The 13,984-nt window shown below is 45.7% G+C and overlaps 1 protein-coding gene across 1 annotated transcript; it reads right to left on the bottom strand.

The window, feature by feature from the left end:
- Positions 1 to 1,812: 1,812 nt before the first annotated feature.
- On the bottom strand, positions 1,813 to 3,918 carry LOC107379995 (RIMS-binding protein 2). The gene is made up of 5 exons (XM_015950969.3): positions 3,274 to 3,918; positions 2,840 to 2,996; positions 2,598 to 2,719; positions 2,451 to 2,522; positions 1,813 to 2,375 (listed from the first exon to the last, which is right to left on the bottom strand). The coding sequence occupies exons 1-5, from the start codon at positions 3,493 to 3,495 to the stop codon at positions 2,310 to 2,312; spliced, it is 639 nt and encodes a 212-aa protein (XP_015806455.1). The 5' UTR covers positions 3,496 to 3,918; the 3' UTR covers positions 1,813 to 2,309.
- Positions 3,919 to 13,984: the final 10,066 nt, after the last annotated feature.

Raw genomic sequence — 13,984 nt, 5'->3', positions numbered from 1 at the left:
AGACGTTTCCTAATGATTACACACACTTCTGATCGTGGTTTTGAGAACTTGTGGATTTTTAACTTTTATTTCTGACAAACACGTGTATTTTTCAGAGTTTCTGAGGAGTATCCGGCAGCCGATTGTGTTTCAGATACAGCTCTCAGCTCCTATCTGACGCACATGCACGTTTACGTGTGAATAATTTGGTTGTTTTGTGTTGATATCCAACCTTAAATATAATTCAGAGCTCTGGGAGGATCATCCAGACTAATTCAATTAGCTGCTATGCTATCTATATCAGCGTGAGCCAATGAGGAGATCACGCTGGATGCAATCCCACGTTACATGGTAACGCAGGAGTGATGCAAGCACAGGTCCTGCTGACATAATCAGCAGGATGCACAGTCATGCCTGTGTGTGGTTTGTTCCCAGTTTATCAAACAAGTCTTTTTATGAAGGCATCTCTGCAGAAACCTTCTTGGTTTCCAGTCAAATTAAAATCTTAATCAGCCGCTATGTTAGCACCACACTTCACTTCTTTTTAACTTTTTTCTTTTTTTCTTGCAAAAAGTACATCTCCCCCGCTTCCTCTTATTTCTCTTGGTGTGACTTTGAGGTTTGTGTTGCCATGAAAACAGAGGACACGGGTCGCCTCTGCTCTTTTTGCAAAGTTTCTGCTGTTGCAAGCACAACTGCACGCTGGGATGGGGACGCCTTGCACCACCATCCCCCACCCACACCTTGTCTCATGCGTGCAGGCGCGCAAACGAGTTCTCAGAAACGCCGCAGAGATACGAAGGCCTTCCTGTAAGTCAGGGCCTCAGACCCGAGAATCACAGAAACGCGTCTTTGTGATCTCACTTCACTTGTCTCATCAATGCTCATATGGGTTTTCTGATGATCAAAAACATAAATTATTACTTTTGTTTTGACGTAAAAGCAGGGGTCACCTCCTCATTTCACGTCGTTTAAAGGAACGAGGTCACAACTGAGCCCTTTGTGCTTGAAGGGTTCTAAAACGTGAGCTCAGTCTTTGAGAAACGCTTCCGAGTGGCGAGATGTCAGTTTACTGAACTTTTTGCTTAAGATTAAACTAAAATCTAAAATAATTCAAAGCAAAATGAATGATTGTGACATAAAACGTGTGATTCGTGAAAAAGCAGCAGCAGCTGCAGCTTCACGTGTGAAGAAAGGCTTTAGGAAGAAGTTCAAATGTTATAATGGTTTTAGTTTTCACTTGTGTGTGTGTGTGTGTGTGTGTGTGTGTGTGTGTGTGTGTGTGTTGCAGCAGCTTTTCCTGTGTTAACCACGTGGCTCAGACGGGGTTAATAAAAAGATCACGCTCACTTCTGGGTTTTCTCTCTTCTCTGGAGCTGGAACCCTGGTAAGATCCTCACAGACGGACTCTTCCTCGCTCATTTCCTCTGATCAAAAGCAGCTTTCTCTCATTGTTTCACTTTAAATCAGCTTTTTCTGTTTGGTTTTAATTTGATGTTAACGTGAATTTGAGTTTTTGCAGACCTTTCCTCTCCCCGCCGGTCCTTCTCCAGCGTTTGCACGGGAGCCTGCAGGAGGGACAGAAGTACAGTGTTGTCACCCATAAAGTAGAAAGCACTACTAAACTTCACTACACAGTGTAGTGTTTCCTACTTTATGGATGACTACACTGTTGTCTGCAGAGAACAATGAAGAAGAAGAAGAAGAAGAAGAAGAAGAAGGAGTGGAAAAGTTTAACACTTCTTATTTGATTTAGTTTTATAGAATTAAAACAAATAAAAAAATAATAATTCAAAAGGATTGTAAGAATAAAAAAGGAACTGGTCTGTAAGTTTTGTACAAATTCAACATTTCTTTATTTTTAACTTTTGTTCTCATGGTATTTTTAACACAAAAATGACATTTTTAATAGTTACTGCACAGAATATCAACATCTTGGAAGCACGTGAACATGTTATAAGGCATAAAGAGGGAAACTATATTCTAAGTGTGTTTTTAAGGCTAAATCTGACGTTTTATTTTGTGAACTTTGTTCAATTTAAGGAATGTTTTTCTTCTTTGAAAGAATAAAACTTGTAATTTTCTTTGATTTTCTTACAAAAACCTTAATAAAGCAACTTATTTGACAAACCAGGTGTTTTAAATGGGATTCTCTTCCTTTTCTGCCTGCAGAAGCAGGTTTTATTCATTTAGTTGCCACCAAAAGCACACTCAACATCACGCTGTCTTATAAAAATATAAATATAAATACATATTTGACACATGTTGTCTATTTCTGAACAAAGCTGCTGACTTTTTGCGGCTGACTGGCGTTTGAAGGGGAAATGCTGCTAGTTCCAGGGTAGCGGCTGCAGGAAGTTGGAAGGAACCAAACCTCGTCGTCCGTGAAGATCTCCCTAAAGAGTTCATAAAAACATCAAAGCTTATTTGCAGATTTTGGTGTGATATAAGCCAGAACTGGAAATGCTTACAAAGTAAAATCCGTCTTGATCCATGGGGCCCAGGACGTAGATGATGTCTCCTGATCGAAATCCTAGCTCGGCCTGCAGAACAAAGGGGGGAAAAATCACTATTTTAGTGTGAAATCATAGATTTTAAAAAGAAATGACAGTCCTTACATCGCTGTCCATGTTGGGCGAGTTTTCCCACGGGTCGTAGTCAAATAAGGCCACCATTCTTTGAACGACGACATCATCAGGGACACTTGTTGTGTCGCCCAGATCTGGTGTTAAAGACGCACCTGTTTCACACAAACGCACAAATAAAAAATGGACGTTCTGACAGAAAGCAGCTTGAGCAGAAGTTTACATGATCGCTGCAGCATTACAGACTTTTCAGGGTTCTGCAGGAACATGAGTACCTGTGTGATCCACAGGCAGGAACCCCTGCTGCATGAGGAGATGCTTCAGGTACTCGTCCTCCACCGGGACTTCAGCCACCATGTTGCTCGGCACAAAGCCGGAGAGTCCCCCTGATTCGCCGTGATAGAAACCATCCGCATCTTTATCGCCAAACACCTAAAGAATCAGCTGTTTTCATCATCTTGGTTTAGGTTTTGGAGGGAAAACTGTGTTTGCGCGTGGCAGGAGCAGATCCGGCAACGCTAAATAAAAAAAAGGCGGTAAGTGGCATCACTGAGCACAGGAAACGAAGAGACAGGTCTTTGTATGTGCTCAGCAGGCCTGCACAAACAGGAAACGGCATTTCTAAGATGCATTGCAACAGGAAGTCAGCACACACTCAGAGAATCACAGATAAAACATTTTGAAGTGTTTGAAATGAGAAATAAGAGACCTTGATGATCTGGCCAGGCACAAAGGGCAGCTCCTCTGCAGCCGTCTCATAGTTGGGAGACATGGCAGCAGGGTTGTAGGGATAAAGAGCCACGAAGAGTCGAACGGTGGGAATGGACACCTGACTGGCTGTCTCCAGCTCCCACTCCAGCAGGTCCTGTGGGGTAGCGACCCTCACCTCATCTGGGTAGATCAGAACATCCAGTTCAAGCCTGGTCTCCATCTACAGCAGCTCCAGCTCAGAGTGTCCACCTGAGGACAGATGGCTGCTGCGGACTGCAGACCTCTCCTTATCTCCATCCTAATTTAGGGCAACAAAGCTGAGCAGGAGCTCTAATCCTCTTTGGAGCGAGGCGGCGGATTTGTTAGCTCTGCAAAGACTTTGAACTGAAAGGTTGTTAAAGGAGCAGAAAAACAGCTGCAAACCTTTCTGAGTAGAGCCTCAAGTCCCCAGGTGTCCTCATGAAACAAGATGTGCAAAAACAAATCAGGAGTTTGGGCATTTTCAAAATGTTTGCATTTACTTCAAATTTGTAAAATATGAAAACTCTAATGCTACTAAAGGAGGTTAAAAAAGAGTCATTTTATCTCATGCATAATATAAAGTCAGGATAAGAAGTTGTGGTAAAGTGCTGTATTTGTTGATCTCCTCTCCCCCCCCCCCCCCCTCCTCCTCTTTGACCCAGTTTAGGTGCCAGGGAAAATCAGCACTTCCTGTCTTGACCTCTGTCTAGTTCAGCAGGTGATAATCAGCTGTTTACAGGGGGAAGTAAACATCTCCATGGTAACTGGAAGAGGTAAGAGTCACAGAAGAAGAGGGTGGGAGAAAATTTAGGTATTTTTCTAAATAATTCTGCAGAAACACACCCACCCATCACACATATCAGAGTGTGTTTCAGTTAGAAAAGAGCATCCTCTTTGGCTGCCAGCACTCATGTGAGGAACCTTGGTGTTCCTCTGGAACTTTAAAGCAACACTAGATCATTTTTTTAAGCTAGAGCTTTAAAGGCACACTTCTTAGTTTTGCTAGAACCTCAACACTATCCATCCATCCATCCATCCATCCATCCATTTTCATCCGCTTCTCCGGAGTTGGGTCGTGGGGCAGTAGCCTAAGGCGAGAGGCCCAGACTTCCCTCTCCCCAGCCATGTGGGTCAGCTCCTCCGGGGGAATCCCAAGGTGTTCCCTGGCCAGGTGAGAGACATAGTCCCTCCACCGTGTCCTGGGTCTACCTTTAGGGCTCCTCCTGGTTGGACGTGCCCAGAAAACCTCACCAGGGAGGCATCCAGGAGGCATCCTGACCAGATGCCTGAGCCACCTCAATTGGCTCCTCTCGATGTGGAGAAGCAGCAGCTCTACTCTGAGCCCCTCACGGATGACCAAGCTTCTCAGCCTATCTCTAAGAGAGAGCCCAGCCACTCTTTGGAGGAAACTCATTTCGGCTGCTTGTATCCGCGATCTCGTTCTTTCGGTCACTACCCAAAGCTTATGACCGTAGGTGAGGGTAGGAACGGAGATCGACCGGTAAATCGAGAGCTTCTCCTTCTGACTCAGCTCTCTCTTCACCACGACAGACCGGTACAACGTCCACATCACTGCAGATGCAGCACCAATCCGCCTATCGATCTCACGCTCCAGTTTTCCCTCACTTGTGAACAAGACCCTGAGATACTTAAACTCCTCCACTTGGGGCAGGGCCTCATCCCTGACCCGGAGAAGGCATTCTACCCTTTTCTGAATCAAGACCATGGTCTCAGATTTAGAGGAGCTGATTCTCATCCCAGCTGCTTCACACTCGGCTGCGAACCGCTCCAGCGAAAGCTGAAGATCACGTTCTGATGAAGCCAACAGGACCACATCATCTGCAAAAAGCAGCGAACTGATCCTCAGGCCACCAAAACGGATGCCCTCCACACCTTGGCTGCACCTAGAAATCCTGTCCATAAAGGTTATGAACGGAATCGGTGACAAAGAGCAGCCTTGGTGGAGTTCAACTCTCACTGGGAAAGAGCCCGACTTACTGCCGGCAATGCGGACCAAGCTCTGACACCGGTCATACAGGGATCTAACAGCCCATATCAGAGGACCTGGTACCCCATACTCCCAGAGTACCCCCCACAGGGCCCCCCACAGGGCCCCCCGAGGGATGCGGTCAAACGCCTTCTCCACATCCACAAAACACATGTAGACTGGTTGGGCAAATTCCCACGCACCCTCCAGGATCCCCCTAAGGGTATAGAGCTGGTCCAGTGTTCCACGGCCAGGACGAAAACCACATTGCTCCTCCTGAATCTGAGGTTCAACAATCCGATGGACCCTCCTCTCCAGAACCCCTGCTAGACCTTACCAGGAAGGCTCAGGACGCCTCTCTCTGGGCTGCCACCTTACCGTGGTGGAGGGGTTTGAGTGCCTCAATGAACCTAGGAGCTAAGTTGTCTGAGGCTTTCTGCCTCTGGTAGAGTCACCCCTGGCAAACAGGTCCTAGGTGAAGGATCAGAGAAAGAGCAGCCTGAAGACCTGTTATGATGAATTATATAAATGGAAACCATGTTCCCTCGCCCGGACGTGGGTCACTGGGGCCCCCCTCTGGAGCCAGGCCTGGAGGCGGGGCCTGTTGGCGAGCGCCTGGTGGCCAGACTTTCACCCATGGAGCCCGGCCGGGCACAGCCCGAAGAGGAAACGTGGGTCCCCCTTCCCATGGGCTCACCACTTGTGGGAGGGGCCAAAGGGGTCTGGTGCAGTGTGTGATGGGTGGTAGTCGAGGGCGTGGACCTTGGCGGCCTGATCCTCGGCTACAGAAGCTGGCTCTTGGCACATGGAATGTCACCTCTCTGGTGGGGAAGGAGCCTGAGTGTGTGTGTGAGGTTGAGAGGTTCAGACTAGATATAGTCTGACTCACCTCAATGCATGGCTCTGGCTCTGGAACCAGTTTCCTTGAGAGGGGTTGGACTTATACCACTCTGGAGTTGCTCCCACTGAGAGGCGCCGAGCAGGAGTGGGCGTACTAGTTGCCCCCCATCTTGGGGCCTGTACGTTGGGGTTTACCCTGGGGAATGAGAGGGTAGCCTCTCTCCACCTACGTGTGAGGGGACAGGTTCTGACTGTGCTTATGCACCAAACTACAATTCAGACCACCCACCTTTTTGGAGACCTTGGAGGGGGTGCTGGAGAGCGCTCCTTCTGGTGACTCCCTCGTTCTGCTGGGGGACTTTAACGCTCACGTGGGCAACGACAGTGAGACCTGGAGTAAAAGTAAGAGAGTCATGTCTTTGAGGGAGCTTAAGGAGGCTACAAAATCACAGACTGACGGTGACCTGGCTTTGTTGCTGCTGGACTTTGTTCAACACTGTGGATCTTTTTACTTCCTGGTCTATTTTAGTATTAGTTGGCTCATGTCTGTCACTGCGGTTGTTTAAATAAACGTTTTTAAGTCAGACATGATGAAAACAAACGCATTCTCACTTTAACCAGAAGAGGGCGCTCTGCGCACACAAAGGTTTTCAGCTTGGTTTTAAATCTAAGTCTTTCTGTTGCATCCTGGGAAAAGACAGTTCTTTATGAATCTGGGTTTTAGTGTTCACACATTTAAATCAGATCTGGATGAACGCTGAGTAATTGTTCCTCAAAACTATTAAATCAGTTAGAAACTACATTTAAAATGGTTTGTTCCATTTATGAAAGAATAAAATTATAATTAAGTCACCTTAATTCTAAAGAATTTTGTTTTCATGTGACTAAAACTGTGTAATAACTTCAAATTTAATTCAGCAGCTGCTCATTCTGTCTGATTTCATGTGTTTAATATGTGCAGGGTTCATTTATCAGCCTAGTCTTTTAAACAAACTGCATGGTTTACACATCACAAACATAAAATGATTAAAATCCCTTTTTATGTTTAATAATTTCTTGCAGAAATTTAATATTTATTTCTTACAAGAACAGATATAAGGGGAATACTAGATCTCCTTTTAAAAGGACCACCGATGCTGCATTTAATGTCTCCTGAGAGGTGCCTAGAGGGATTTATCGCACTTCCTTCCACTGAAAGGACACTTCCTCCTGAGTAACAGAGTTGTGTACTCCAGCATTTTTCCTGGTTGACTTCATCATTTAAGATTCGGTCCTGATGATGGATCTATAGATGCAGTGTGGTAACTTTTATTTACAAGAATGCAGGCCTGATGCCGACATGATGCTGACATGATGCAGGGGTGATGCTGACATGATGCTGATGTGATGCTGACATGATGCAGGGGTGATGCTGACATGATGCGGTGTGATGCTGACATGATGCTGGTGTGATGCTGACATGATGCTGGTGTGATGCTGACATGATGCAGGGGTGATGCTGACATGATGCAGGGGTGATGCTGAGATGATGCAGGGGTGATGCTAGCGTGATGCTGACATGATGCTGGTGTGATGCTGACATGATGCAGGGGTGATGCTGACATGATGCAGGGGTGATGCTGAGATGATGCAGGGGTGATGCTAGCGTGATGCTGACATGATGCTGGTGTGATGCTGACGAGATGCAGGAGTGATGCAAGCGTGATGCTGACATGACACAGGGGTGATGCTAACATGATGCAGGGGTGATGCTAGCGTGATGCTGACACGATGCAGGGGTGATGCTGACATGATGCAAGGGTGATGCTAGCGTGATGCTGACACGATGCAGGGGTGATGCTGACATGATGCAGGGGTGATGCTAGCGTGATGCTGACATGATGCAGGGGTGATGCTGACATGATGCTGGTGTGATGCTGACATGATGCAGGTTTGATAATGACATGATGCAGGGGTGATGCTAGCGTGATGCTAACATGATGCTGGTGTGATGCTGACATGATGCAGGGGTGATGCTGACATGATTCAGGGTTGATGCAAGCGTGATGCTGACATGATGCAGGAGTGATGCAAGCGTGATGCTGACATGATGCAGGGGTGATGCTAACATGATGCAGGGGTGATGCTGACATGATGCAGGGGTGATGCTGACATGATGCAGGGGTGATGCTTGCGTGATGCTGACACGATGCAGGGGTGATGCTGACACGATGCAGGGGTGATGCTGACGCGATGCAGGGGTGATGCTGACGCGATGCAGGGGTGATGCTGACACGATGCAGGGGTGATGCTGACATGATGCAGGGGTGATGCTGACATGATGCAGGGGTGATGCTTGCGTGATGCTGACACGATGCAGGGGTGATGCTGACACGGTGCAGGGGTGATGCTGACACGATGCAGGGGTGATGCTGACATGATGCAGGGGTGATGCTGACATGATGCAGGGGTGATGCTGGTGTGATGTTGGCGTGATGCACACAGAACACAGATTTATGCAGTTGATCACACAAGTCAAGCTGCTTCACGCTGAGTGATAAATTGAGTCAGTGTTCAAATGTGAAGCTAAATGTTTCATTCATGAGTGCTGCCATGTTGGAAGTGGAGTCTATGTGTAATGACCTGACCTAGAGGTCGCAAAGGCAACCTCTGGCCACCTCAAGTCCACGCCTCTGGTGCGACTCCCATAAAGGAGATACAGACGGACAGGGTAAGACGTCAATTATATGGAAGATAAACAGAGAAAAGGGCTAAATGGCAGATATAGCTTTAAATGCAAGTATGGAGGGAGAAAATGTGGTCAGTGGTTTCCCCAGAAGCCTATAAAGGGATGAGTCAGGACAACCCTGACAAATACACCGATTAATGATTTTTGTTCTAGACAAGGTGTCTGCATCATGGATAGAAGGCTCTGCCTCCAAATCTACTTAATTCCACTTTAGTGTCAAAACTGTTTCATCGTAATCTGGGTGCAAATAACAACACAAATAATAACAAAAAGAAAAAATATATAAAGTTAAAAGAAGGCCAAGAGGTGTTAGTGCAAGCAGCAATAAACATAAAAGAAATGTAAAAGTTAAAAAATCAATAATAAGACAAACTCCAGACACATTGCATTTCTTACATACTATATGAATGCTGATGACTTGGTTACCATGACTACGGTGTCTTTGAAGTTAGGTGTTGCCCACTAAAAATGCCTTCTTTAACATGGAAACTCTTTAAAAAATTGTGACTATCAACACCAACATTCATATAGCGTTCAAAAAAAATGTCTTGTTTGAAAGATTTGAATTAATGGGATTTTTCTATTTTTTAAGTAGATGTCTGAATTTAAAGATTAATTTTGGGATGAGCTCTGTGAGCAGGTTCCAGAGGTTATAGACAAGTTATCATGGATAAAAATAAATAAATAAATAAAAAGCCTTTAAGTGTGAGACAATAAGAGCAGAGACAAAGGCTAAGAGTCATAACTGAAAAATCCCAAAGAGTTGTGTTGATACAATAAAATTCCCCAAAGGGGTAAAAAAAAAGTATGAGAAAAACAGTAAATAAAATAAAATTATTCAATTCAATTCAATTTTATTTATATAGCGCCAAATCACGACAAGAGTCGTCTCAAGGCACTTAATCAGAAATAATGTTTCCTATATAAGGAACCCAGCAAATTGCATCAAGTCGCTGACTAGTGTCAGTGATTTTACTGCAATCCTCATACTAAGCAAGCATGCAGCGACAGTAGAGAGGAAAACTCCCTTTTAACAGGAAGAAACCTCCAGAGAATCCTGGCTCAGTATAAGCAGCCCTCCTCCACGACTCACTGGGGGATCGAGAAGACAGAGTAGACACACACACACACACACACACACACACGCACGCACGCACGCACGCACACACACACACACGCACGCACACACACACACACACACACACAGAGACAAAGTAATGTGTCTATAGTTATATTGTGATGTCTAAGTAAATATTCTATTTGGTGAGAGATAAACTTTATTGTATTTATCCTAGTGGATCTATAATTAAACGGATAAACTAGCAGTAGCACATCCAACGTCAAGGAAAGAAAAAAGTTATTATCAGGAGAGGGAGAATGTTTAAGTGGTTAGCAGCAGTGTGCTAGTCGATGGCCCCCTCCATGAGGCCACCACAGCTCAGCAGAACATCATTTTTGCTTCTTCTGGGGAGAAAAACACTTAGAGAGAAAATAAAGTTAACAGCTGAAATTGCAGAAAATAATACAGTTAAAGAGCAGACTGTAGAAGAAAGTAGTAGAGTGTGAAAAGTGGTCAGTGTATCCTCCAGCAGTCTAAGCCTATAGCAGCATAACTACAGAGATAACTCTGGATAACCTTTCTTATTTAGATGGAGGCATGTTGGAGGCAGGGCAAGGGAGAGCCATCTTTACCGACTGTACACTCCACCTCCCTCTACTCCCCCACTTGTCCAGATCTAAGCTAACATCAGATTTTAACCATAGGCCCTATCAAATAAAAATGTTTTAAGCCTAGTCTTTAAGTAGACAAGCTGTCTGCCTCACGGACTAAAGCTGGGAGCTGGTTCCACAGGAGAGGAGCCTGATAACTAAAAGATCTGCCTCTCATCCTAATTTTAGATATTCTGGGAACCACCAGTAAACCTGCAGTCTGAGAGCGAAGTGCTCGGTTAGGAACATATGGAACAATCAGATCACTGGTGTATGATGGAGCTTGATTATTAAGAGCTTTGTATGTGAGAAGAAGGATCTTAAAATCTATTCTGAATTTAACAGGTAGCCAATGTAGGGAAGCTAAGACAAGAGAGATATGATCTCTCTTATTAATTCTCATCAGAACTCCAGCTGCAGCATTTTGGACAAGCTGAAGACTTTTAACTACATTCTGTGGACTTCCTGAGAGTAATGAATTACAGTAATCCAGTCTTGATGTAATAAAAGCATGAACTAGTTTTTCAGCATCACTCCTGGAAAGGATGCTTCTAATCTTAGCAATATTCCGAAGGTGGAAAAAGGAAATCCTACAAACCTGTTTAACCTGGGATTTGAATGACATGTCCTGGTCAAAGATAAAATCAAGGTTCCTTATTTTGTTCTCAGAGATTAATGTAATGCCATTCAGGTCAGGTGATTGACTAAGCAATTTCCTTTTTCTGGTCCAAAGATGAGAACTTCCGTCTTGTCTTGATTTAAAAGCAAAAAGATTAGAGTCATCCAATTTTTTATGTCCACAACACAAGCCTGTAATCTACCTAACCGATTAGGTTCATCAGGGTTAATGGATAAATATAACTGAGTATCATCAGCATAACAGTGGAAGTTTATCCCATGCTGTCTAATGATTTTACCAATTGGGAGCATTTATATAGTAAAAAGAATTGGTCCAAGCACTGAACCCTGTGGCACTCCACAAGTAACCCTGGAGTATGAAGACGATTTGTCATGTACATTTACAAAATGAAATCTGTCAGACAGGTAGGATTTAAACCAGCCTAACGCTGTTCCTTTGACCCCTACAACATGTTCAAGTCTTTCTAAAAGAACATTGTGATCAACTGTGTCAAAGGCAGCACTGAGATCTAACAAGACTAGAACAGACACAATATTCTTATCTGAGGCCATGAGAATATCATTTGTAACTCTCACTAACGCAGTTTCAGTGCTGTGATACTCTCTAAAACCAGACTGAAATTCCTCAAACAGAGCATTAGTGTTTAAATGCTCACATACTTGGATGGCCACTATTTTCTCCAGGACTCTGGATAAAAACGGAAGGTTAGATATTGGTCTATAATTCATTGGGTCATCTGGATCCAGAGAAGGCTTCTTAAGTGAAGGTTTGATTACAGCAACCTTAAAATCTTGTGGTACATACCCATTTACTAAGGATAGATTGATTGTATCTAGAATGGGGCAGTAACCAAAGGAAATGCATCTTTAAATAATTTGGTTGGGATTGGATCCAAAATGCAAGTTGAAGGTTTAGATGAAGCTAATATTTTTGATAACTCTGAAAGCTCAACTGGATCAAAACGGTTCAAGCACAGATGAGGTTCTACAGTTACCTCTGATGCTGCCTCACTTACTGAGGAAGAAAAAATCGCATTAGGGAGGATGCTAAAGATTTTGTTTCTAATAGAATTAATTTTACTTGTAAAAAATCCCATGAAGTCATTGCTGCTGAGGGCTAAGGGAATAGATGGCTCAGAGCTACGATTCTGTGTAAGTTTAGCAACTGTACTGAAAAGAAATTTAGGATTATGCTTATTCTCCTCAATTAATGCTGAAAAATAAGCAGTTCTAGTTTGTCAAAGCTTATTTTTATAAAGCACAAGACTATTTTTCCAGGACAGGTAGGCCTCCTCATGGTGCGTAAGGCGCCATGTTCTCTCCAATTTCCCAGAGTTTTGTTTTAAGGCTCGTAAATGAGAGTTAAACCAGGGAGCCAAATTCTCGTCTCTCGTCTCTCTCGTCTTCCTCCGCTTATCCGGGTCCGGGTCGCGGGGGCAGCATCCCAACCAGGGAGCTCCAGGCCGTCCTCTCCCCGGCCTTGTCCACCAGCTCCTCCGGCAGGACCCCAAGGCGTTCCCGGACCAGATTGGAGATGTAACCTCTCCAACGTGTCCTGGGTCGACCCGGGGGCCTTCTGCCGGCAGGACATGCCCAAAACACCTCCCCGGGGAGGCGTCCAGGAGGCATCCTGACCAGATGCCCAAACCACCTCAACTGGCTCCTTTCGATCCGGAGGAGCAGCGGTTCTACTCCGAGTCCCTCCCGAATGTCCGAGCTCCTCACCCTATCTCTAAGGCTGAGCCCGGCCACCCTACGGAGGAAACTCATTTCGGCCGCTTGTATCCGCGATCTCGTTCTTTCGGTCATTACCCAAAGCTCATGACCATAGGTGAGGATTGGGACGTAGATCGACCGGTAAATCGAGAGCCTGGCTTTCTGGCTCAGCTCCCTCTTCCCCACGACAGATCGGCTCAGCGTCCGCATCACTGCAGACGCCGAACCAATCCGCCTGTCGATCTCCCGATCCCTCCTACCCTCACTCGTGAACAAGACCCCGAGACACTTAAACTCCTCTACTTGAGGTAGGACCTCTCCCCCGACCCGGAGGTGGCAAGCCACCCTTTTCCGGTCGAGAACCATGGTCTCAGATATGGAGGTGCTGATCCTCATCCCAGCCGCTTCACATTCGGCCGCGAACCTACCCAGCAAGAGCTGAAGGTCAGAGCTGGATGAAGCTAGGAGGACCACATCATCCGGAAAAAGCAGAGACGAGATTCTCCTGCCACCAAACTCGACACACTCCACACCACGGCTGCGTCTAGAAATTCTGTCCATAAAAGTGATGAACAGAACCGGTGACAAAGGGCAGCCCTGGCGGAGTCCAACCCTCACTGGGAACAGGTCCGACTTACTACCGGCTATGCGGACCAAACTCACGCTCCTCTGGTAAAGGGACTGAATGGCCCTTAACAGAAAGCCACCCACCCCATACTCCTGGAGCGTCCCCCACAGGGTGCCGCTGGGGACACGGTCATAAGCCTTCTCCAAATCCACAAAGCACATGTGGATTGGTTGGGCAAACTCCCATGCCCCCTCCATCACCCTTGCAAGGGTATAGAGCTGGTCCACAGTTCCACGGCCAGGACGAAAACCACATTGCTCCTCCTCTATCTGAGATTCAACTATCGATCGGACCCTCCTCTCCAGTACCTTGGAGTAGACCTTTCCAGGGAGGCTGAGTAGTGTGATCCCCCTGTAGTTGGAACACACCCTCAGGTCACCCTTCTTAAAGATGGGGACCACCACCCCGGTCTGCCACTCCCTAGGAACTGCCCCGATGAC

This window comes from Nothobranchius furzeri, chromosome 13, assembly GCF_043380555.1.
Source record: "Nothobranchius furzeri strain GRZ-AD chromosome 13, NfurGRZ-RIMD1, whole genome shotgun sequence".
NCBI lineage: Eukaryota > Metazoa > Chordata > Actinopteri > Cyprinodontiformes > Nothobranchiidae > Nothobranchius > Nothobranchius furzeri.
The sequence above is the reverse complement of the archived record's forward strand: the minus strand, read 5'-3'. Positions and strand labels throughout refer to the sequence as shown.